The sequence below is a fragment of the Prionailurus bengalensis genome, chromosome C1 (assembly GCF_016509475.1).
Source record: "Prionailurus bengalensis isolate Pbe53 chromosome C1, Fcat_Pben_1.1_paternal_pri, whole genome shotgun sequence".
Lineage (NCBI taxonomy): Eukaryota > Metazoa > Chordata > Mammalia > Carnivora > Felidae > Prionailurus > Prionailurus bengalensis.
Window position 1 is genome coordinate 99,544,332 of NC_057345.1, and position 26,421 is coordinate 99,570,752.

The window sequence follows — 26,421 nt, forward strand, 5'->3', positions numbered from 1 at the left end:
CAAACAACTTGCCCAGATGCCCCACTGTGGCGCTCTAAATGCGGGAGGTGAGCCACCAACGTAGAGCTATCTTATCAGTGCTTTTTCCCCACAGCAAACACTTTATTAATATTGTTTATTATATAATGTATATCACATAATATAGAATACAGGAATGTTATTTATTAACATTTTTCCCCAAATAGAGTCCGGTAACAATAAAACAGATATTTCAGAGACATTTACAGAGTTCTCCGTAAAATTAACATTAAATGCTGACCATCTTGCTGGGGCTAAGGAACCCAGTTTTGCCTGTAAATACCGTACTGCATTCGGATCTTTAGTCGCAAAGTAATACTTGGTTCATCTCTTATTTCATCAGTTTAATGATGTGCTTAAGAAGTTCGAGTTTTTAATTTTACTTCCCTAGAAGTTTCAATGTGCTTGTGAAAGGCTGTCTCCTGAGGTTTCAGACCTCTGATTTGAACCATTAAAATCTTTGGAATAAATGAAACTTTCAGCCGGCGGTCCCAGCTTCTATGCCGTAAAATGAGGGATAACTGTAGTAGAATTTTCCTTCAGATACATCTTTAACGCAGTAGTTCTTTCTTCAAGTTCCACTAATTGAGATTTGGTGAGGGTTGAGCTGCAATCTGTTTCTGTATTCCCTTTGAAATAAGAGAATTAAGCGCAAAAATGAATATAACAGTGGGGCGTCTGGCTGGCTCAGTCGGAAGAGTGTTTGTGGCCCAGCGCTAGGTGGGGACATCTACTCACTGGGAAATGAATTCAAGTCAGGAAAAAATAGGAAACGGAGAGAAAAGAGCATGTAAAACTGAAATAGGCCTGGAATGCGAGCCTTCCCACAGTCGGCCTCCAGCTGATCTGCCCTGATTTTCTCCCACCCTGTTTCCCATACCCTGTGTTCCAGACACAGCCGGCTGCACGGAGTTTCCAGCACTCACCTGGCGCTGGCCTGCTTCCCTACCTCCTAACCACTGCTGCACCTGCCCCTTCAACACCCTTCTCTCCATTTCTTCCTGTTTAACTCCTAGCCTTCTTGAGTGCTCAAATTGCCACCCCCTCCAAACTTCTGATCACACCTCTAGCTGCAAGTCATTTGCTTCTGAATTCTGCAGCACTAAACCCATGCCCTTCGAGTGGGGTTCTTATTTCCACCTCGTGCTGGTGTGGAGCCCATCTCTCTGTACCAGGAGCTCCCTGACGGTTGCAGGCTCTCGGCTTGGCTACGTGTCCCCCAGCAGCAAAGCCCAGGGCCTTCCCCACAGAAGATCCCTCATATCCGTTGGGCAGGTGTTGGCACAAAAACATCTGGAATCAGCCTTCAGAATTAGCTGTCAGCCACATACGAAAATGTCACATTCGGGGCGCCTGGGTGGCGCAGTCGGTTAAGCGTCCGACTTCAGCCAGGTCACGATCTCGCGGTCCATGAGTTCGAGCCCCGCGTCGGGCTCTGGGCTGATGGCTCAGAGCCTGGAGCCTGTTTCCGATTCTGTGTCTCCCTCTCTCCCTGCCCCTCCCCCGTTCATGCTCTGTCTCTCTCTGTCCCAAAAATAAATAAACGTTGAAAAAAAAAATTAAAAAAAAAAAAGAAAATGTCACATTATTTTAGGGTCATACCTTGTGTTTTTTCCTAGAAACATTATCGCTTAGTTTAAAAAAATTCCTCGTTTTCACAGTACTTGGATTTGAGCAGCTTTACTTAAAAAAATCACACTCCCATAATTTACAAAGATTTTCCATCTTCTAAGAGATTCATAGGACATGTTTCGAGCAGAGGCAACATTGTTAAATTAGCACCCAAATTAGCACCGTGGCTTCTGAAGTTGTCCCCAGCACTACTGAGAGGGCAGTGTGTTCAAAGACTGCTTTTTCTTTCAAAACACCTCTTGCTGTTTGATATGAAAAATCTGCATGTGTCAGAATTTACATTCCCAAGTCCGTCCATTAGCAGATAGGTGAGCCTTTGTATAAGAAAGCTCATTGGCTTCCCCAAATGTGGGAACATGTCTGGTCCTCAGTTAGTGCCCGAGATACGTGCTTTCCCAAGTAGAAATACTTGATTAACTCAAATTTCCAAAGCCTCAATATCTCTCATGTCTCATCTTTAACCATGATTTATAAACATTTTTTTAATTTTTAATGTTTATTTCTTCTTATTTATATATTATAATTATTTTATTTATTTATTATAAATATTTTATTTATTATAATAATTATTATATATTCTTATTTATGTATCTATTTCTTGAAAGAGAGAGACAGAAACAGAGCATGAGCGGGGGAGGGGCAGAGAGAGAGGGAGACACAGAATCTGAAGCAGGCTCCGGGCTGTCAGCACAGAGCCCGACATGGGGCTTGAACCCACAGACCGTGAGATCATGACCTGAGCCAGAGTCAGATGGTTAACCGACTGAGCCACTCAGGCGCCCCGATTTATAAACATTTTAACGATAATTAACGCTTATCAACAATTCTGGAAACAATTGAATTTAAGGAGAAGGGAAACATGACCTAAATTACCCAAAGATAATGACTGTTAGTATTTTGGCTATTTCCTTGTCTTTTTTTTTTTTTTTTCTTACTTCCCAGTTCTCCTCATTTTTGATTTTTATTATGATAGACTTCTGGTGGCTCACTTATCTCTCCCAGGTGTACTGTCTACATTCATCACATTAGGCTTCATTTATGCTCTTTTTTCTTTGCATTTAGACTCAGCTGGTGTTGTTTTTTTTTTAATTTTTTTTTTCAACGTTTATTTATTTTTGGGACAGAGAGAGACAGAGCATGAACGGGGGAAGGGCAGAGAGAGAGGGAGACACAGAATCGGAAACAGGCTCCAGGCTCCGAGCCATCAGCCCAGAGCCTGACGCGGGGCTCGAATTCACGGACCGCAAGATTGTGACCTGGCTGAAGTCGGACGCTTAACCGACTGCGCCACCCAGGCGCCCCATAGACTCAGCTGGTGTTTATGTGGTACCTTGTAAGCGGCCTTGTGGATAGGGCCAGTCGGTCCAGTTGATGATCGGCAGACCTAACTTCCAAGAGAACGATATTTTACTCGATCATCCACCTTGTGTATTAGTGATAATAACCAGAGGGCAATAAAGAAGGAAATAAAGGATGGCCTACGTTCCTGCTTTTGTTGACAATCAGATAATCAGACAATCAGACAATCTGCATGGATATTCTCTGTCCAGCAGCAAAGCTCTGGGAGAATTCGTGCCTTTCTGTTTCCTCTGAGCACCTACTACACAGCTCAATACAAAATCGAAAGTGCTCAACAAATGGTTATTGACCGACTGGCTGTCCATGAAGTTCCAAATTCTGTGGGTTTTGTTGCCACTTCACTGCCCTTACAGAAGGGCACGAATTCCAAAAGGCACCTTAAATAGCCAAGTTTCCTTAGAGAAGTTTCATTTTAGGCAAATAATGTCACATTAGGTCAAAAGGCACTGGCTGCTGTATTTATTAAATGCGTGTCTGTGTTCCTATCACAGTTTGGCCTTTCACAAGTCCTCGGTCCTCTAGAAGTGTGCACACGGCTGTGAGAGGAGACACATCATAGTTAAGTCTTGGAACTATTGGAAAATACCAGTGGTGACATCACTGACATTCAGTATTCAATAGAAAAGAATTGTTGTTATGTAACTGAAAGTTAACCAGGAGATGACTTTTATTCTTTAAGATCTTGGGGGGGGGGGCAGGAAATATCCTGAGGACATATTAAAGCAAGTGTATCAGCTAATTCGAGTATTTTGAAGGTGGAAATGCTCAAAAGTAGCTGAGATGGGATAAACCCTGTTTAATTTTCATGTAGAATCATGAAATAATCTCTGCCTTCTTAATAACATATCACAATGTTAAAAACACTTTTTAAAAATTTATTTTTTTCTGATAAGACGATAAATATTTTTATCTTCTTTGTGAAGCTTTGTCAGAACTTAAACACCTGTTCACTCTGTGGTACTGTTCTAACACATGGCTATGATTTAGAGCCCTCTATCCGACCTGTGTTTTATGAAAAATTTGAAATTTTCAGTATTCTCGGCTTAACTTGCCATTTATCTATTAAAATTTATTCAAAAGGAAATGCATACTGCTTACTTTTTTTTTTTTTTTTTTTTGCTGCTGTTTTGGAAGTGTGTTCTTGGTTTCCATTAGTAAAGCAGACCACCGTTTAACACTGGCACGCTGTTGAAGGGGACCCCCCCCCCCATGTCATTGGGAGAGTTGGTTTTAAACCTCACGTGGAATCCAGTTGTGGTGAGGAAATCTACATGCTCCTTCCTGTGCCCGTGTACCTATATGAATATACAGCCTTTAATGACGTCTCTTTCAGATTCATTCCTGAATCACCTCGTTGGTTATACTCCCAGGGTCGGCTGAGTGAGGCTGAAGCGGCTCTGTACCTCATTGCCAAGAGGAACCACAAGCTCAAGTGTACGTTCTCACTAACATATCCGGCCAGCAGAAGCTACAGGGAGACCGGAAGTTTCCTGGATCTCTTCCGTTACCGGATCCTCTTGGGGCACACGCTGACCCTGATGTTCATCTGGTAATTATATCTAGGGGGTGTTGTCTTGATCTTCAACTCAGGGTGCTAGAGGTCTGTTGATGACGTCCTTCTACAGGGCGACAGAAAACGTAACCTGATTTGTCAGCCTGACGTTTTCATGAAAACAAGTTTTGTGTCTTGATGCCTGCGTCGTGCTCACCTCTGCTTTTGCAGCACCCTCCCTGTCCAGGAGGAACTGATGGGGCCTGATAGCACGTCCATTGAACTTGAATAAACAGACAGCAGAAGCACATCTGTGCTTCTGAGCTATTTAATGTAAATATTTAAGAACCGCCCTCCCCCACCTCTAAAAAAAAGGAAAGTAAGAAAGCATATTAGAAACAGAAGAGTTTCTAAATAGGAGTTTAAAATACCAACTTTGGTTTGGCATCGAGTGGTCAGATAGCACATTCTGTGGCGTTCCCGCTTGCTCACTCACTCACTCACTCACTCACGGGGGTGGGCGGTGTTGTTCCTTGCCCTGATGGGATCCTGGGAGTGTGAAATGACGGACCTGAAGCCACTTGAATAGCTCATTCCTACCTGCCTCTCAGAATGCTCTCGGCATCCATGTAAATTGCATCGAATGACTGAAGATGGTCCCATTTGCAGAATGACGTGGGAAGGGGTCAAGTGGATGGCAGTACTTGCGTACTGTATAGACATACCACGTTTTACTATGCTTCTCAGATGCCGCGTTTTTATGGTGGAAGGTGTGTGCCTGTGCTGCGGCAAGCGACTCTGTTGGTACCGTTTTCCAACAGTATTTGTTCGCTTCACGGCTCTGTGTCAAACTTTGTCATTATTGTTACATTTGCCATGGTGATCTGTGATCAGTGCTCTTTAGTGTTACTACTGTGATGTTTTGGGGCACCACGAACCACACCCATAGAAGAGAGTAAACCTAATAAATGTTGTGTGTGTTCCAATGACTCTGCCGACTGGCCGTTCCCCCATCTCTCTTCTTTGGGACCCCTCTCCTCCTGGAAACATGACAATACTGGGATTAGGCCAGTTAATAACCCTACAGTGGTCTCCAGGTGTCCAAATGAAAAGAAGAATCACACACCTCTCACTTTAAGTCAAAAGCTAGAAATGACGCAGCTTTGAGGAAGGCAGGTTGAAAGCCAAGGTAGGCCAAAAGCTAGGCTTCCCGACCAGTTAGCCACACTGTGAATGAAGGAAAAGTTCTGGAAGGAAGTGAGAAGAGCCACTCCAGTGAACACATGAATGATAAAGCAAAACAGCCTGATTGCTGATACAGAGAAAGTTTGAGTGGTCTGGAGAGACGATCAGAGCAGCCACAACGTTCCCTTAAGCCAAAGCCTGGTACAGAGCAACAACCTCTCTCCCATTCTATGAAGGCTGGGAGGTGAGGAAGCTGCAGAAGGAAAGTCTGAAGCTAGCAGAGGTTAGATCATGAGGTTTAAGGAAAGAAGCCATCTCCACAGTATAAAAGTGCACAGTGAAGCAGCCAGCAGGTGCTGGTGTAGAAGCTCCAGCAAGTTCTCCAGAAGATCCAGCTAAGACCATTCATGAAGGTGGCTACACTACACACTAGATTTCCAAGTAGATGAAACAGGCTTCGTTTGGAAGAAGATGCCATGTAGGACTTTTATGGCTAGAGAGGAGAAGTCAATGCCTGGCTTCAAAGGGCAGGCTGACTCTTGCTAGAGGCTAATGCAGTTGGTGACTTTAAGTGGAAGCCAGTGCTCAGTGACCATTCTGAAAATTCTAGGGCCCTGAAGAACTATGCTAAATCTGGGGGTGCCTGGGTGGCTCCGTCGGTTAAGTGTCTGACTCTTGATTTCAGCTCAGGCCATGAACTTGCGGTTTGTGAGTTTGAGCCCCGCATTGGGCTCCTCACTGACAGGGTGGAGCCTGCTTGGAATTCTCTCTCTCTCCCTCTCTCTCTGCCCCTCCTCTGCTCACACACTCTCTCTCTCTCTTGCTCTCAAAATAAATAAATAAACTAAAAAAAAAAGAATTATGCTAAATCTATTCTGCCTGTGCTCTGTAAATGTAATAACCAAGCATGGATGATAGCACATCTGTTTGCAGTACGGTTTACTAAATTTTTAAGCCTGCCATTGAGACCTACTGCTCAGAAAAAAAGATTCTGGGGTGCCTGGGTGGCCCAGTTGGTTGGGAGTTGAGCTCTTGATTTCGGCTTGGGTCATGAACTCCCGGTTCGTGAGATCGAGCCCCATGTGGGGCTCTTAGCTGACAGCATGGAGCCTGCTTGAGATTCTCTCTCCCCCTCTCTCTGCCCCTCCCCCACTGTCACACACACACTCACTCTCTCTTTCTCTCAATATAAATAAGTAAACCTTAAAAATGATTTTAAAAAAGATTCTTTTCAAAATATTACTGCTAATTGATAACACACCTGGTCACCCAAGAGCTCAGATGGAGATGTGCAATGAGATTAATGTTGGTTTCATGCCTGCTAATACAACCTTCTCCAGCCCATGGATCCAGGAGTAATTTCAACTTTCAGTAATTTCGATCTTATTTAAGACATACATTTCGTAAGGATATCGGTGCCATCGATAGTGATGCCTCTGATGGATCTGGGCAAAGTAAATGGAAAACCTCCTGGAAAGGATTCACTATTCCTAGATGCCATTGTGAACATTTGTGATTCATGGGAAGAGGTCACGATATCAACATTAACAGGAATTTGGAATAAGTTGGATCCAGTCCTCATGGATGATTTTGAGGGGTTCCAGATTTCGGTGGAGAAGTAGCTGTGGATGTGGTGAAAACAGCAAGTGAACTAGAATTAGAAGCGGAGCCTGAAGATGGGACTGAATGGCTGCAATCTCATGATCAAATCTGAACGGATGAGGAGCTGCTTGTGATGGATGAGCAAAGACAGTGGTTTCTTGAGATGGAATCTGCTCCTGGTGAAGATGCTGTGCAGACTGTCAAAATGACGACAAAGGATTTAGAATGCTCCAGAAACTTAGTTGATAAAGCAGCAGCAGGGTTTGAGAAGTTAGACTCCAATTTTGACAGAAGTTCTACCGTGGGCAAAATGCTGTCAAATTGCATCACATGCTGTAGAGAAATTGTTTGTGAAAGAAAGGGTCAGTCAAGGTGGCAGACTTCACTGCTGTCTTAAGAAAGACAGACACAGCCACCCAACCTTCGGCAGCCACCACCTCGATCAGTCAGCAGCCATCCACATCGAGGCAGGACCCTCCGCCGGCAGAAACATGATGATCTGCTAAAAGCTCAGATGATGGTTAGCATTTTTTAGCAACAAAATATTTTTAATTAGGTAGGTGCATTGCTTTTTAAGGCATAATGCTTTTGCACACATAGTGGACTACAGTATAGTGTCAACATAACTTTTATACGCACTGGGAAACAAAAAAGTTTATTTGACTTGCTTTACTGCGATCATCACTTTATGGCTATTACAGTGTTCTGGAACGTAACCCACAATATCTCCTCGGTATGCCTGCAGCCTCTGCTAGGGTGCCATCGATGTTATTGGGTCCAGTATTGGGTGTGAGCATCATATTTACTGGCCTAAAAGGACTGCTGTGCTGTGGTTGGTACGTATTTGCCTTGAAGGCTGTGCGGAGACCTACATTTTCATGTGGGGATTAAGGAGAATTGTTTTATTTTATTTTTTTATTATTTTTTTAAATCTTTATTTTTGAGAGACAGCGCACCAACTGGGGATGGGCAGAGAGAGAAGGGAGGGGCAGAGAGAGCGGGAGACAGAGGATCCAAGCAGGAGCTGCGCTGACAGCAGAGAGCCTGATGTGGGGCTTGAACTCACGAACCATGAGATCATGACCTGAGCTGAAGTCCGCCGCTAAACCGACTGAGCCACCCAGCGTCCCCAAGGAGAATAATTTTATATGAAAGTGATCTTAGGTACACAGCTGTAAAGAACAGCAGATTGAGAACAAGAAGGTGTGAATATATGTTTCCATATCGTGATTCTCCCTGGCTGCCACCTGTGTGATCAGGTCACACCCACTGCCACCTTCCCCACAGACCCAGCACAGTGTTGGAATATTGCCAATATTGCCAAACCTGACAACCCAGCACAGGAGCAACTAATTTGAGGTTCGGTCGAGTGCAAACACTTAGAAAATATGTGCTGGCGCTTAGGGCTCCGTAAAACTCAGCATTTGCAAGTCAAACCCTCTGCCTTCTTCTTGAGGATAATTTACTTCTTGTTTTAAGGTTGTTTGTTTTTGGAGGCATGTTAACTTCTGGAGTCTGGCCTTCAGGGGATAAAAAACAGATGAACAAACCAACAAAGTAGACATGGAGCCAGGGAGAGCGTCCCTGTTTATTTTATAAATTTTTTTTTAATGTTTATTTATTTTTGACAGAGAGAGAGAGAGAGACAGATTGTGAGTGGGGGAGGGGCAGAGAGAGAGAGAGAGAGAGACAGAATCCGAAGCAGGCTCCAGGCTCTGAGCTGTCAGCACAGAGCCCGTCGAGGGGGTCGAACTCACAGACCGTGAGATCATGACCTGAGCCGAAGTTGGACGCTCAACCCACTGAGCCACCCAGGCACCCCGTCCCCGTTTATTTTATATCTTACACAGCCACAGGAGTTCTTCTCAAATAAACCTCTTCCCCTTGGGCTCCAAATGCTAAAATATGCCATAACAGAAGCAGAGTCATTCCACATACTGCTGTTCTTTCTGAAGATGCCATAAAATTCCGAATTCTTTTCTGTGGGTCTGTCATTGAAGAAAGCCCTTCCCCAGGAGTAAAATCACACCTCTGTGTTTCACATCTGTTCTTCTGGTTACTCCCCACAGTGGTTCCTTTTTCAACAGTTCTTTGATGCCCTAAATATACCGTTAAATATTATGCAAGCATTTTAAAGTTTGCTTGGGCCCATAAAAAGGGTCAAGATGATTTTAATAGCTGTAATTATGCATCCCAATGACCAACTTGCCATTAAGGAAGCTCCCAAGCGTAGTGCCCGCCTTGGGACTGTAGGCCCTCCTTGCCCGTGCTCTCCCCGTTCTCCCTCCCCACGAGAGGGCACCAGATGCCTCGTGTGTCCTGAACTGGGCTTTATTTGAGCCTGACTTGCTGCCATCACAACTGGGTTTAAATACGTATGTGTGTTTCCATGGTGGGAATTGCTTCACCGGGATATCTATTTTATTTATTTATTATTATTAGTTTTTAATGTTTATTTTTGAGAGGGAGGGAGACAGAGAGAGAGAGAGAGAATACAAGTGGGGAGGGGCAGAGAGCCCAGGGTGGGGGTACAGAATCTGAAGCAGGCTCTAGGCTCTGAGCTGTCAGCACGGAGCCCGACGCGGGGCTCGAACCCACCAACCACGAGATCGTGACCGAAGCCGGATGCTTAACTGACTGAGCCGCCCAGGCGCCCCTGGGATTTCTATTTTATTTTATTTTTTTAATTTTTTTTTTCAACGTTTATTTATTTTTGGGACAGAGAGAGATAGAGCATGAATGGGGGAGGGGCAGAGAGAGAGGGAGACACAGAATCGGAAACAGGCTCCAGGCTCTGAGCCATCAGCCCAGAGCCTGACGCGGGGCTCGAACTCCCAGACCGCGAGATCGTGACCTGGCTGAAGTCGGACGCCTAACCGACTGCGCCACCCAGGCGCCCCAGGATTTCTATTTTAAATGCAGAGTGAACACACTGATAGATACACCTGTCAGAGGAGAGTATCTACTGCAGGTACAAAGGATTTTAAAAATACTTTAGAAAACTGCATGGGTTTAAATTTTTTAGCTTACTGCTTACAGACAGGGTTCTGGGGGGCAGGGAACACAGACAACTCAGTGACCCCTTGCATCCTTACTCATGACGTCCTGGCTCCAACACTGCTCATCATCCTTAGAACACGAGTGACAGCTCGCCCAGTGAGAGGTAATGGGAAGTAGCTGGCACCCCTGGCTCATTTGCCAGGAAGGGATGACCCACCAAGCAGTCGAGCTCCAGGGTCCCCTCTTCCCATCCCCCACACATCTCCTGTCCACTGTAGCCCCTTCTTAATAGCCCAGGGCGCTTGGCCCACTTTGCTGTTTTGGCAGAGATGGAAAGAAAGCTTTCCCTTTTCTGTTTGATCTCATCACGCCACAGCTCATCAGATTTGTTCTAAGGAAAATTAAAGGGAAGCAAATGGAAATGTCCCCGGAATAAACACCTGTCAAAGTGAATTGCAAAATGTAAAAACTGATATGCTCCCAAAACCTGTAGTACATTTAATAGAAACGTATGGTTAGGAAACATATTCGTCTACTACTAAGCCTAGTTTCAGGGTTTTGTTTTTGTATGTTCTGTTCTGTTTTATTTTTAATAATGCAGTTTCCTAGGCACACAAGTTTGTATTATTTCCTTCACTCTGAGAAATCCTCAACCTGGGGCTTCAGGATGGTACTTTGCTTCGCTTATTTAAAGCCTCTGGGCTTGGGGCGCCTCAGTGGCTCAGTCGGGCGTCCGGCTTCGGCACAGGTCATGATCTCGTGGTTCCTGAGTTCGAGCCCAGCATCAGGGCTCTGCTGTCAGCATGGAGCCCGCTTTGGACCCTCTGTCTCCCTCTCTCTGCCCCTTCGCTGCTTGTGCACGCTCTCACTCAAAAATAAATAAACACTAAAGCTCCTGGGTTCCTCGGTTCCCAGACCTTGAGAGGTTGGCTCAGTGCCTGCCACCCAGGAGGCTCTCCCTATGTATTGCAGTAACGGCATGCAGAAATAAACTAGTGGCTTTTTAAAGGGTCCTTCCTCTGCTGTCCCCTGGTCTTCCCTTTCCTGTCTGGGTGTCTACAGCACATACGCCTGCTGAATGGCGGGCGGGGTCAAGAACCTGGTCAGGGGGGTGCAGTGCCAGTCATTTCTGGCCTATACAGGTCACCACCACCGACTCCAGTCGCTTCTCAGTGCATGTTCTCAACACCATCCTCTCTTGGCTTTCCCCCCGGGAGTTCTTCTTTAGAGTCACTTTGACCCAGCAGTCACCTACCGCAAGGGTTCCGGTAACTGTTGGATTAAAGTAAGAATCGTCCTTGTCTTCTATTAAATGCAGATATGCTTGATGAAAGGCCAGCGTGTTTGCTCTTTCAGCAGCTGACCACTCATTTGCTTTAGAGAGCATCCAAGTGCAGCGCAGATAATTTCCAAGGCCCCTTACGTTTGTATTTTTTCCTAGTAAAAATTTCGATCGGGATAGGAAGGTCAGTGGGAATGTCAGGCTCACTGCTTACGACGCATGGCATTACACTGAACCAGTGATCGAATCTTCCCCGGCAGATTCTTAATGTACTTGTTCTGTTGTCCTTCTTGTCTTTTACCCCCAACTGCAGGTTCGTGTGCAGCTTGGTGTATTATGGCCTCACTCTGAGTGCAGGTGATCTCGGCGGAAATATTTATGCCAACCTGGCCCTGTCTGGCCTCATAGAGATTCCTTCTTACCCTATCTGCATCTACTTGATTAACCAAAAATGGTGAGTATAGACGAGTATGAAGCGGACTACATAGAATACGTACACACACATGCTCTTATATCCATAAATACTTAAAGATTTTTGTCTTTGTCCACAGCTAGTATCTGTTAAGCACGCGATGGTGATTTATTCTCAGACCAAATGCAGTTAGAATTCATTTTTTAGGGTGGCATTTCTTGGGTTTCATGTTTGTGAGTTTTTACGTAGGTGTTCAATCCAAATGCACTACCACCAGAAGGTTTTTGAGTAGCCTGTGTGTCATTTGTTAGCCCCAACAGATAGGAGTATTGGCTCTGTGTAGATAGAACTCCATGGACCCAGCCCCTGTCACGTGCACATTCCTTCACAAGGCATAGAACTGGAGAGCCTGGAAAGACTTTTCTTCCCTCTTAAGACCCACTTGACTTTGTTGAGGGGAGGAATACACCCTCCTTTTGCTTCTCATTGTCAGTGGGCAGTTTTACAAGGCCCTTTCAAAACTCTTTGACAAAGTACCTTTTCCTCAGTTTCCTGAGGTCACTTCTGTTCCTGAGCTCCTGACCAGGACAACCGAAAACCCCATTCTGTATGAACCAGGAATCTGCTGGATCGTGTCTTGTCCCACTACCCAGAAACCATCACTCAAAGCAAAACAGCATTCCTTGGTGATGTTGTCACGAATGGCATGCTTAGCGCCTTCCAAAGGGCAAGTTTGGATTCTGTTCAGTGGAACCCTTTCTCTGGGGGCGGTCCCAGTTGTCTCTGCCGACCTCTCTGTTAGTGACCAAGCTTGCGGTTAGTGCTGGTCCAAGAGCCGAGTCAGGCTGCAAATTCAGAAATCCATCCCCAACACTTCCAGCGTGCCAGATGCCCCTCCTCTATGCTGTCACAGCTGCCCATGCGCACCTCCGAGGACGACTGAAGGTTTAGAAGGGTGCCATCCACGGGAGTTCCCTGTGTGGCTTTGCCTCCCCACTGCCTGCCTAGCATGGTGCCTGTCCACTGAAGGGCGTTCAGTACTGGTGTTACATGAAGCACAGTGTGACCTGGGGACCCACGTCCTGTCTGTCTCCCAGCCGCTGCCACTGAATTCAAATCTGGTCCTAGCCACGTGTTAGTTTTACGGCCTTAACAAGCTCAGTAAGCTGTACTTACCCTCAAACTAGGGATTATAAAATTCCCTGGCAAAATTGTCAGAAAAGTTACAGATGCTACCGAAGGTCCTGCAGGGGACCTAGCGGGTCATAGGCTCCTCGTGAAGGGAGGCTTGTCACTGCCAGTGTCTTTCGCCCAAGCCTCAAGCTCTTCTTTGAAAATGATTTCCCTTCATAAAGCGTGCCATAAATTTCACTTGATTCTGACGTACTAACAAGAAATTATTTTCAGTTTGCATTTTTAAGAGAGAGGAGTTTGTTTTACAGCGTTGAAAATTTGAAGTGCTTGGGGCACCCGGGTGGGTCAGTCGGTTAAGCTTCCGACTTCAGTCACGATCTCGCAGTTCATGAGTTCGAGCCCCGCATCCGGCTCTGTGCTGACACCTCAGAGCAGCCTGGAGCCTGCTTTGGATTCTGTGTCTCCCTCTCTCTCTGCCCTTCCCCTGCTCATGCTCTGTCTCTCTGTCTCTCAAAAATGGATCAATGTTAAAAAAAATTTTTTTTAAATAAATAAAATAAAATCTGAAGTGCTTAAGATTTCAGTACCGAGGAAAGGAAGTGAGTAGGGAGACTCCATTCTCCATGTTTTATTTATTTTCATTCTCTGGAAGACGGAAGGCACAGCACATGCCTTATAGGTTTATTTTGAGGACTAAGTAAAATGCTCGACAGAAAGCATTCAGAACCACCCGGAACAGAGCGAACGCTCAAGAACAGAGCGATTCTCTGTTCTTCTCCTGCACACGTCGTTTGATGCTGCCATCCAGCTAGTTCTTTGCATTGTGATGGTCACATATTCTATGTCCTGGTCAGTCCCATTTGCCACCCATTCCTTAATCAAAGACGAACGTATATAATGCCCCTGGGGACGTTTCAGGAGGGAGGTTCAGGAGAAGCCGCAGATGCGTTTACAAGATCCCCAAGAGAAATGTGTCATTTCTTTCCATTGTTTAGGTGTGGCCGGAAGCGGACCTTAGCAGCATTTCTGTGCCTAGGAGGACTGGCTTGTCTTATTGTGATGTTCCTTCCAGAAAAGAAAGGTAAGCCTTTCAGATTTCTACATAAGGGTTCTGAACGGCGCTTTTATTACAATGAATCCCAATGTCGTGGAGAGATTACCATATGCCATGCTTCATTTCTATGATTGCATGTTATTTAGCGATTGTGTGGAGCATAATGGGCCAGAATCTTGCCCGTTGCCTAAACTGTTCTCTGGGTGAATAATGTGCTTAGAGGTGCGCTATTAATTCTTGCGGGCGATTAAGCCACCATCTGGGGCGTCTGGGCTGCAACACTGGTATTAGAGTTGCTTATTTGCTGATGGGGAGGACCATGTAGTTCTGCAGAGAGAAACTCCATCCAGGGTTACAGATTGCACTCCCCGTTCCAGCCAATCACAGATCAGAGGTCAGAGACGCTGGTTCTCAACGGCACCCTCAGCACCTCCATCCATACTCCCAGGGCACCCTGATGATAACAGCAGCAACAATATGAGTAGTGTTCACTGTTGGTGACGCCTGACATTTTCTCATTCTTATATAAAGTGTGAACAAAACAGCTTTAGGAAACTTTGGCATTTTTCTATATTTGTGGCTGTGCAAACATAGCTGCAAGAAAAGGGTCCCTTTGGCATCCTGATTTCTTTCCCTTTATAGAAAGTGTATAAGAGTGATGGTTCTCAACCTTTTTTTTTTTTTTTTTTTCTTGCACTAACACATGTGAGGCCTACTAGCTAAAACGTCAAAAAACTGATTTGGGTAGTGATTTTCTTTACTTTTTTTTAAAAAAAATTTTTTTTAACATTTTATTTATTTTTGAGAGACAGAGCGCAAGCTGGGGAGGGGCAGAGAGAGGGAGACACAGAATCCGAAGCAGGCTCCAGGCTCCGAGCTGTCAGCCCGGAGCCCGACGCGGGGCTCGAACTCATGAACCGTGAGATCATGACCTGAGCTGAAGTTGGACGTTTAACCGACTGAGCCACCCAGGCGCCCCATGGGCAGTCATTTTCAACAATGAGGAGCGGGCCGTAACAAACCCGGTGCTGCTGGGGGCATACGGTACAGCAAAAGCCCTGTTTGGGGGGCTTTTGGATCTTAATGGGGCCCCATCCTGGAGCTTTTACTTCAGGTGGGAATCATTGTGAGGCGGTTTCACAGCTACTGGAGTTTGACAGCTACTAGAAAGGCAGCTGGAGAATGTCTTTCCTGACAGCAAATCACGTATGAAACGCACCTTTGGCCATTGCTTCTCCTCGAGGTTCAGTTGCACCAGTGCCCCACTGCAGACCCCAAAGCCTCGTGTTCTAGTTCTGGAACCCTCCAGGACACCTGCTATGCTGCCAGTTGCCACCTCAAGTTCTGTGCCTAGAATCCAGAGGGCAGTTTGTTCATGACTGTGGATTTGACCCAGTTATTTGACCCAGCCTTAGAGTGATTTTCATGGAATCGCAGAAACTAGAGAAGTGAGTAAGTTTGCTTGTTTTTTATTGTCTAAGGAAACTGTTACCTTTGCTAGTGCCGGGAAAGGGAGACCGGCCTCAGCTGCTGCCCTGCCGTGGGCTCGTAGAATTAAGTGCCCGGTTCTGTTGGTCTGGGACAGACAGTAGTGGTTTCAAACCATCATATTGTGGCTTTAGATTCAGCTTTTGTTTTTCTGGGGCGCCTGGGTGACGCAGTCGGTTAAGCGTCCGACTTCAGCCAGGTCACGATCTCGCGGTCCGGGAGTTCGAGCCCCGCGTCGGGCTCTGGGCTGATGGCTCAGAGCCTGGAGCCTGTTTCCGATTCTGTGTCTCCCTCTCTCTCTGCCCCTCCCCCGTTCATGCTCTGTCTCTCTCTGTCCCAAAAATAAATAAACGTTGAAAAAAAAAAAGATTCAGCTTTTGTTTTTCATAGACACCTTGGAAATTCAGTTGCTTTCTATCTCTAAAAGTCCATTGTTCTATCTGTCACCTTGGAGAGAAAAATGTTTCCTTGTTGCTCTAAGCACACCTGTCACCTCTCACACTTCTGCCAGCCAGGCCAGTTTATGTCCTTCCCCCTCTCACCTATCTGTGCACTCCAGGGAACCCCCCCTCCCGACACTCTGCACGGGGCCCTTTCTACAGAAACCCAAGTGAAAGCAGGTGTGTGGTCTCCATCCAGACCCACCCCACACTTGAGAGAAAAAGCTCAGTGGGGGCGGGCGCCTGGGTGGCTCAGTCGGTTAAGCGTCCAACTTCGGCTCCGGTCATGATCTCACAGTTAGTGCGTTCGAGCCCTGCGTTGGGCTCTGTGCTGCTGACAGCTCAGATTCTGTGTCTCCCTCTCTCTCTGCCCCTTCCCCACTCATGCTGTCTCTCTCTCTCTCTCTCTCTCTCTCTCTCTCTCAAAAATAAATAAACAAACATTAAACAAATTTAAAAAAAAAAGAGAGAGAGAGGAAAAGCTCAAGCCCTTTGTTGATTGTGCCCCTTGGTGGACTGTGAATAAGAAACAGCATAGCAGGGAATCTTTCAGACCCCAGGAAAGTGCCTCACCAACATGGTACCTCTGTTATCCTTAGAAAAGTGGACGTCTACTCTATTTTTTGGAGATTTCCAGGGGAAAAAAAATCTCACACTGTCCCTTAGAAAATTGTTTCTATTTTTTTTTTTTTTTTAAATTTTTTTTTTTCAACATTTATTTATTTTTGGGACAGAGAGAGACAGAGCATGAATGGCGGGGGGGCAGAGAGAGAGGGAGACACAGAATCGGAAACAGGCTCCAGGCTCTGAGCCATCAGCCCAGAGCCCGACGCGGGGCTCGAACTCACGGACTGTGAGATCGTGACCTGGCTGAAGTCGGACGCTTAACCGACTGCGCCACCCAGGCGCCCCAATTGTTTCTATTTTTAATAGCCATTAGAGTGGGCCTCTTCTGTCACAACTGAGTCCATTTCTTTTCATTTTATTCATCACTAGGGCGAGAGGACAGGTGGCCACCCCCTTCTTTTGCATAATCCTTCCTGTGTTTGCCAGGAGTCATCTTAACTATTCCTGAATCTTCTCTTCTTTGAGCTGAAAACATTTGTTCTCTAAACATTCTTTGAACCTTTCCTGTTTACTTCTTAAAATATTTCGATGGCCCTCTTGTAAATCTCAGTGTTTCCAAAGTGCTCAGCCTTAAGCTGCCTGTTCCAGAAGTTCTGATAAATATATATTAAGAAAGACACCTAGTAGTTTGAAAAATTTTATTAGCATCTTGTCAGAACTTTTTGTACCCATTTTCCCCTCAACTTTTCCCGCCAAACATGCATTCCCTCTCTTCTTCCAGCCAATTTAGGTGTCCCAGTACCTGCCAACTGTTTTTTAGTACCTGAGTATGATTGTGGTTCTCTGTGTCTGAGGCACAGACAGACAGACGGACAGGCACACCCGTAGAAGAAACAGCCAGTAAGCTAGAAAAAAGATTGTTTGGCGTCCCTCGGCCTGTGGTTTATAATTATTAGGCAAAGTGTCCTGCCCAGTGCATATTTGCACGTTGGGTGGCCTCCAAGTAAATGTTCTCCCTGGGGGTAGTGTTATCAGGTGGCTACTAATGCATTTTACCTGACTTCTATCTTTGCTTAAAGGATCCTTATTAAGCCTACAATACTATCATTTATTAAGAGTTAACGGTATACTGGGTTGTCTTCATCTAGAGAAGATATCAGGTATTACCCCCATTTTATAAGGAACCTAAAGTTCAGGTAGGTCAAGCAACTTACCTAGGTTTGCACAGCAGGTAAGCAGCACACGTAGGATTCAGATTTCAGATCTTTCTGATTCTAAAATCAGTGCCTTTGGGGGAATGCTGATTTGCCATCTTGGAGTTTTACAGCCAGCGTATTCATTGCACATGGTGAGACTTTTGTCTTAGAGAATTAACGCTGCCTAATTAGAGTCAGTTCTTAACTCTTCAGCAGATAGGTCTGATGGGAACTGGCCAGGGTTCAAGAACCTGCATTGTCAGACTGACTGACACTGGTCTCTTATTGGCAAGGAGGTTGGTTCCTGGCAGTTACGGTCCTGCCAGAGTCTGAATACTAGGAAGTCACAGCACACGACCAGATAAACAAGTTTCATAGTTGAAACATTTCAAGGTGCTCCACTCTGAGCACCTCTCTATCTCATTTCTTTTATCTATCTTGATCTGCCCATTCTATTCACTTGACTTCTCTTGTGCTGGCCACGTACAGGACACAATTCATAAACAAGACCTAGTCCCTAGGCCCTAAGAGCTTACAGTCTGGTGAGAAAGATGAGTGATTAGAGAGAAGCAACAACAGTAAAGCCAGAAGGTGCCATATGAGAATCGACACGGCAAAACACTATGGGGACTTCAACTTTGGACCATGATAGGAATGGAGACCAGCTATCCTCCTGTGTTAAATAGCCATAAAACCAGACAAATATAAAAAAACTCTGATTTTTAGACACTGGACAGCAGGCTGTCCAGGAAAGACAGTGATCCCCGAGAGGAAGGAAACAAAGTGCTCCCCAAGACTGACCTAACCCAGGGTGTCCAAGTCATGGTGCAGGGACAGGGAGCCCAGCACTGAACTGAGAAGACAGTATTAAAACCTGGGGAGGCCACGATTTCTAGAATTCGCTAGAAAAATGACTGAAGAGGAGTAAGATACACAGAGGATGAACTCCAGAGATCTGCAGAAGGGGCCTCTGAGTCTTAGGCTGCTTCCTGATTTGTGCAGGAGTTTGAGGAAACCACTGAGGCCAGAGAGAGGACCACGAGGAAGCAGCATTTGGAATAATTCTTGGAATCCAAGGCCATGCCTAGTTTGTGTTCTTTTCAGCCAGATGTGCAGCATTGAGTAGAGACCTCCTGGGTCAAGGCAGCTCTAAGCTAAAGGCCTTCTCTGCATGTCCTCAAAGTGCTTTAAAAATCTTAGAAGGATCAAATGATTCAAAGTAACAGCATCCCCCCTACAAGAAAAAGCCTCCCCCCAAAAACAAAGAAGAAAAACAAAGTAACAGCATCCCAGAACAAAGAGCAGTCAAGGAAGACAGTAAAATCCAGCACCGTAATATCCACAGTGTATGGCATCCAGCCAAAACTACCAGGCAGGATAATACCACCTATAACCAGGAAACATATCAATAGAAACAAAACCAGAAATGACCCAGATGATAGAATGAGGAGACAAGAACTTGAAAACAGCTATTATCAAGATGTTCCACACATTTAAGAAGATAGAGGAAAGCATGATCATCATGAACAGAGAAATAGAGGATAAAAAAAAAAAAAGACATCGTGTGACATCTAGAAATGAAGCATATGTTATATGAAAAACAAATCCAGTGAATGAGATTAACCACAGAAGATCAGTGAAAAAGACATATCTAAAGAAACCATGCAGAATGAAGCAGAAAAAAATAATTGAATGAAGAGTTAACAAGGTATCAATGAGTTATAGGGCAACACAAAGCCTAACGTGTATTTGTAATTGGAGTCGAAGAAGGAGGAAGTAAAGAAAACATTATTTGCAGAAATGGCAGTCAGATACTTTCCTCATTTGATGAAAGCTATAAACACGTAACGAGAAAGCGTGTTCATCAAGAAGATGTAATAGTCCTGATTGTGTATGCATCTAATAACAGATTCAGAATACAGGAAGCGAAATTGGGTAGACCTGAAAGAATAAATAGACAAATCCAAAATCATAGTTGGATATTTCACCACCCCTCTCTCAACCACTGACAGAAAAATCAGACAGAAAATGCCAAAGGATATGGAGACTTGAACATGACCTAACTGCCATTTGTCAAACACTGTACCCAAATACAGCAGAACAGGCATTCCATCTGAAAAGCGCATGGAACGTTTACCGAGAAGGGTCACATTTGGGCCGTAAAACAAGTTTCAAAAATTGAAAAGGATTGAAATCTTCCCAAAATAGTTATTTTTAAAAAATTTTTGAGAGAGGAAACACAAATTGGGGAGGGGCAGAGAGAGGGAGAGAGAGAGAGAGAGAGAGAGAGAGAGAGAGAGAGAGAATCCCAAGCAGGCTCTGCATTGTCAGCACAAAGCATGATGTGGGGCTCGAACTCATGAACCGTGAGATCATGACCTGAGCTGAAATCAACAGTCAGACGCTTAGCTGACTGAGCCACCCTGGTGCTCCCCCAAAATAGTTATTTGATGAGAATGGAATTGAGCTAGAAATCAGTAACCAGAAGATATCAGGGAAATCCTCAGATATTTGGATTTTAAAAGACATTCTTGTAAAAACGGGTCAAAGAAGAAAGGAAATTGCAAAGGAAATTAGAAAATATTTTTAATTAAACAAAAATTATAATGTATCAAAGTTTGTGGGATGCAGTAAAGCAGGGCTTAGAGAAAAATTTAGTTGAAAAGTTTTCAAATTAATGATCTAAGGTTCTTTCTTAAGCAAATAATAAAAAAAAAAAGTAATGACAGGAGCACCTGGGTGGCTCAGTCGGTTGAGCGTCCGAATTCAGCTCAGGTCATGATCTCATAGTCCCTGCTGACAGCTCAGAGTCTGGAGCCTGCTTCGGATTCTGTGTCTCCCTCTCTCTCTGCCCCTCCCCTGCTTGCACTCTCTCTCTCAAAAATAAACATTAAAAAAGTTTTTTTAATGACAAATTAAGCACGATGCAAAGAGAAGAAAGGAACTAATAAGAACAAATATCAATGAAATAAAAACTGAAAAATACTAGAGAAAAATCAATGAAACCAAAAGCTGGTTGTTGAGATATATAAAGTCAGTAAACCTCCAGCCAAAGAGAGAAGACACACATCAGCAATATCAAGAATGAAAGAGGGGAACCCGTAGAACCTGTTGGCATCTATAGGAATATTGTACACATTTTTATGCCAGTAAATCCAGCTTAGGCAAAATGGATCCATTCTTTCAAAGATACAAACTACCAAATCCTACTCAAAAAAGCAGATAAACTGAATAGACCTCTATCTATTAAAGAAATTTAATTTGTAGGTAAAAACATTCCTGTAAGAGAATTCCAGGCAGAATTCCAGGAAGAAATAATACGAATCCTGTATATTCTTCCAGAAAATACAGAAGGGAGGAATACTCCCCCAACCTCATTTTTGAGGCCAGCAGTTATCCTGATATAAAACCAAAGACCTTGCAAGAAAACTGCAGGTCAGTATCGATGACAAAAATCCTCAACTAAATATTAGCAAATTGAATCCAGCAATGCTCAAAAAGGGTAATACATCGTGACCAAGCAGGGTTTATGCTCTCAGTGCAGGGTTATTTTGACATTCAAAATCTAATCAGTGTTATTCACCATCTTCAAAAGCTGAAAGAAAAAAAAATCCTATGATCATTTCAATACAAGTAGAAAAAGCACTTGTCAGAATTCAATATCCATTCATTACAAAAACCATCAACCAACTGGAAGTAGTTGATCAAGGTCATTGGGGGAAACCTACAGCCAACATCGCATTTAATGGTGAAAAGCTAAGTACTTGTTCCCTAAGATCAGGACAAAGGCAAGGATGTCCATTCTTATCACTTCTATGGAACATTGTGCTGAAATTACTAATGAATACGATAAGCCAATAAAGAGAAATTAAAGGGATCCAAATTAGAAAAGAAGAAGTAAAACTGTCTTTATTCACAAGGGTACATGGTCGTCTCCATAGAAAATCCTAGGAAATATTAAAATCTACTAAGATTAATGAGTTTCAGAGTCATGTGACACCCTTTTATTTCTATCTATTGGCAACAAACAATTTAAAATGACAGAGGGGTGCCTGGCTGGCTCAGTTTGTAGAGCATGCGACTCTTGATCTCAGGGTCGTGAGTTTGAGTCCCACTTTGGGTATAGAGATTACTTAATTCAATAAACAAACTTAGAAAAAATAAAATTGAAAGAAAATACCATTTATAATAAATTAAAAATATGATGTATTTAGGGATAAGTTTTACAAAATATGTTTCAGACCTGTAGAAAACTATAAAATATAAAATGTTGATGAGAGAAATCAAAGCAGAGACTACATAAATGAATTGGTGGTAATAATAATAATAAAAATAAGTGAAGAGATTACCATACTACTAAAGGTCCGAAGATGTTGTTTAAGGTGTCCGTTCTTCCCAAATCACACTGTCTTCAGCACGGTCAATCCCAATAAAGTTTCCAGCAGACTTCTTTTTGTGGACAGATGTCGACAAATTAATACCAAAATTTTTATAGAGATGTAAAGGATCTCGAATATCCAAACTGAGTTTTATCAAGAAAAATAAAGTTGGAAGACTTACCCTACCTGATTTTAAAACTTCCTACAAAGTTACATGAATCAGGACAGTATGATATTGGCAGATAGGAATGGATATATAGATAATAGAACAGAATTTAGTATGAAATAAGCCCATGCATATGGTCAGGTGACTTTTATTTTGTTTTTTGAGGGGCCTGAGGTTTTGATCACCCTTTAAAAATGTTTTATCCAATTATAACGTTACAAAGAGAAAAATGCATCTGGTTAATTGATTTTTGGCAACGATGACAAGTTAGTTCAGTGAGGAAAAGATAATCTTTTCACCACTTGGTGCTGGAATAATTGGATATCCATGTGCAAAAAATTTGACTTCAACCTGCATGTCTCATCATATGCAGTAATTAACTCAAAATGGACGAGAGACTTAAATGCAAAGGCTAAAACCATACAACTTCTATAAGAGAACGTAGAGGCTGACCGTATCAAACACTGACCATGATACGGGAGAACCAGAACTCTTATATACTGCTGATAGAAATGTAAAATGGTAGCGACACTTTGAAAAACATTAGCAGCTTATTTCAAAGGGAAACATACGCTTGCTATATGACTCACCTTTTCTGAAGGGAAGCAGAAACACAGATTTGCACAAAGACTTTGATGCAAATGTTCATAGTAGGTTTATTAATAATAGCCCCCAAACTGGAAGGAGCCCAATACCCACCAGCTGAAGAAGGGATAGACAAATTGTGGTATATTCATACAGTGAAATATTACTCAAAACATTAAAAGGATTGAACTGTGACCTACTGATACATACAACCACATGGATAAATGGCAAAAGCATGAATGGTAACTAAAAGAAGCCAGACACAGAAGTCCTCAAACTGACTCATTTCATTCATGTGAAATTTTAGAAATTTCTAACTTAGAAATTTAGAAAAAAACTGTAGTGACAGATCTTTATGCATATATAGTATTTTTCTTTAAAAAAGGGGAAGCAAATGAATTGTGGGTTTTTGCCCGCAATTATGTATCATAGTAGAGGGCATACCACTGTCTTAAAGAATTTTAACATATATGTGAACCATCCCAAATTTGCCGTATTCAGCCAGTGAATGAGGTGAACGATTAAGCTTAATTTTTACTATTTGGGGTCAGTGAAATATGACTAAAACATTCTTTTTGTTCTGATGACCTCATATGGGCTCTAAGAAAACTTCCAGACAGCTAGTCTCAAAAATGATGGTCGTATAACTGCATCATTGGAAAAAACTTACGTCTTGAATTCAGTGCTTTGAAGGATACACGTGTTTTAAGAATTACCTTTTTTTCCCCCCAAAGATAATTGAGTTTAATTTTCCTTTTTAAATCACTCTGTTTTCAAAGCAGTTACTTTGGATATTCACTGGTAATAGGCAGTAATATTTGATTTTATTTGCAGATCAAGGTCAAGAATCAAAGGATTTAGCCCAGTGGCTAAAAAGCACTACTAAATATTGATTCAGGATGACCAAGAGTCTAGAAGCTCCCCAAAAAGGAGCCTCAAAAAGGATAAGAGGGGTGCCTGCGTGGCTCAGTCAGTTAAGCATCTGACTCTTGATTTCGACTCCGGTCATGATCTCACAATTTGTGAGTTTGAGCCCCATGCCGGGCTCTGCGCTGACAGCCTGGAGCCTGCTTGGGATTCTCTCTCCCTCTCTCTCTCTGCTCCTCCCTCTCTCTCTCTCTCTTAAAACAAAAAAAATATACTTTTAAAAAAAGATAAGAAATAATTTTCTTTTTTTAAATTTAAATTCAAGTTAGTTAACATACAGTATAGTCTTAGCATCAGGAAGAGAACTCAGTGATTCATCTCTTACGTAGGACACCCAGTGCTCATCCCCAAAAGTGCCCTCCTTAATGCCCATCACCCATTTAACCCATCCCCCACCCACCTCCCCTCTAGCAGCCCTCAGTTTGTTCTCTGTATTTAAGGGTCTCTCTCTCTCTCTTTTTTTAATATGAAATTTATTGTCAGATTGGTTTCCATACAACACCCAGTGCTCATCCCAACAGGTGCCCTCTTCAATGCCCATCACCCACTTTCCCCTCCCTCTCACCCCCCCATCAACCCTCAGTTTATTTTTAGTTTTTAAGAGTCTCTTATGGTTCACCTCCCTCCCTTTCTAACTTTTTTTCCCCCTTCCCCTCCCCCATGGTCTTCTGTTAAGTTTTTCAGGATCCACATAAGAGTGAGAACATAGGGTATCTGTCTTTCTCTGTATGACTTATTTCACTTAGCATCACACTCTCCAGTTCCATCCACGTTGCTACAAAAGGCCATATTTCATTCTTTGTCATTGCCAAGTAGTATTCCATTATATATATATAAACCACATCTTCTTTATCCATTCATCAGTTGATGGACATTTAGGCTCTTTCCATAACTTGGCTATTGTTGAAAGTGCTGTATAAAAATTGGGGTACAATTGCCCCTGTGCATCAGCACTCCTGTATCCCTTGGGTACATTTGTATTTAAGGGTCTCTTAAGGTTTGCCTCCTTCTCTGTTTTTATCTTATTTTTCCTTCCCTTCCCCTATGTTCTTCTGTTGAGTTTCTCAAATTCCACATATGAGTGAAATCATGTGATATCTGTCTTTATTTGACTTACTTTCCTTAGCATAATACACTCTAGTTCTATCCACATTGTTGTAAATGGCAAGATTCCATTCTTTTTCATCGCTAAGTAGTATTCCATTGTGTATATATATATATATATATATATATATATATATATAAACCACATCTTCTCTATCCATTCTTCAGTCAGTGGACATTTGGGCTCTTTCCATAATTTGACTATTGTTGATAGCACTGCTATAAACATTGGGGTGCATGCGCCCCTTTGAATCAGCATTTTTGTATTCTTTGGATAAATACCTAATAGTGCAATCGTTGGATCATAGGGTAGTTCTATTTTTAATTTTTTGAGGACCCTCCATACTGGTTTCCAGAGTGGCTGCACCAGTTTGCATTCCCACCAACAGTGCAAAAGAGATCCTCTTTCTCCGCATCCTCACCAACATCTGTTGTTGCCTGAGTTGTTCATGTTAGCCATTCTGACAGGTGTGAGGTGGTATCTCATTGTGGTTTTGATTTGTATTTCCCTGATGGTGAGTGACGTTGAGCATCTCTTCATGTCTGTTAGCCATCTGGATGTCTTCTTGGGAGAAGTGTCTGTTCAGGTCTTCTGTCCATTTCTTCACTGGATTATTTGGTTTTTGGGTATTGAGTTTCGTAAGTTCTTTATAGATTTCAGATACCAACCCTTCATTAGGTAAGGAATTTTCTAATAAACAGAGCTGTCTGAAATTGACATGGGCTTCCTTGGGTGAAAGTGAATTCTCCCCAGATTCAAGTGGTGACTGCAGACTCCATTGGCAGGGATGTACAAGAGAAGTTTCAAGCATCTGATGAGGTGTTGGGCTTCTGCAAGCACTCTGTGGGTGTGTGGCTGGAGCCAGGCTCCACAAATGGGTTACAGCTGGAAGTGTCCTGAGCTTCATGCAAAAGACTTCTTCCAGCTTTGGATCCTGCGGGTGTGTAGATAAAAGTCTTCCATGGTGTGCCATTAGAATTCAATTTTCAGGGGCGCCTGGGTGGCTCAGTCAGTTAAGTGTCCGACTTCAGCTCAGGTCACGATCTCGCGGTCTGTGAGTTCAAGCCCTGCGTCGGGCTCTGGGCTGATGGCTCGGAGCCTGGAGCCTGCTTCCGATTCTGTGTCTCCCTCTCTCTGCCCCTCCCCCGTTCATGCTCTGTCTCTCCCTGTCTCAAAAATAAATAAACATTAAAAAAAATTGAATAAAAAAAATTCAATTTTCAGGATGGTAATCCCCTAACCTGTTGTTAAAGATGTTAGAGTATCACTATACTGTTCCGAAAGACGCCATCCTGTGTGTATTGAAAACAGTCCCAGAGATCATTTGCAGTAAAGCAAATGTGCACATTTCTGTTGGCTTCAAGGCCACTGAATACCTTTTCTTGACATGCTAAGTTT

The 26,421-nt window shown here is 43.5% G+C and overlaps 1 protein-coding gene across 3 annotated transcripts in view; it reads left to right on the top strand.

Moving 5' to 3' along the window:
- SLC22A15 (solute carrier family 22 member 15) overlaps positions 1 to 26,421 on the top strand; it is an 82,477-nt gene that overhangs the window by 46,795 nt on the left and 9,261 nt on the right. For all 3 annotated transcript variants that reach the window (XR_006296722.1, XM_043575933.1, XM_043575934.1), the window contains exons 6-8: positions 4,343 to 4,558; positions 11,884 to 12,024; positions 14,112 to 14,197. Coding sequence is in view for 2 of the 3 variants with exons in the window: in XM_043575933.1 (XP_043431868.1) it covers positions 4,343 to 4,558; positions 11,884 to 12,024; positions 14,112 to 14,197 (443 nt within the window). In the remaining variant the exon portion in view is untranslated. The remainder of the gene's footprint in view (positions 1 to 4,342; positions 4,559 to 11,883; positions 12,025 to 14,111; positions 14,198 to 26,421) is intronic.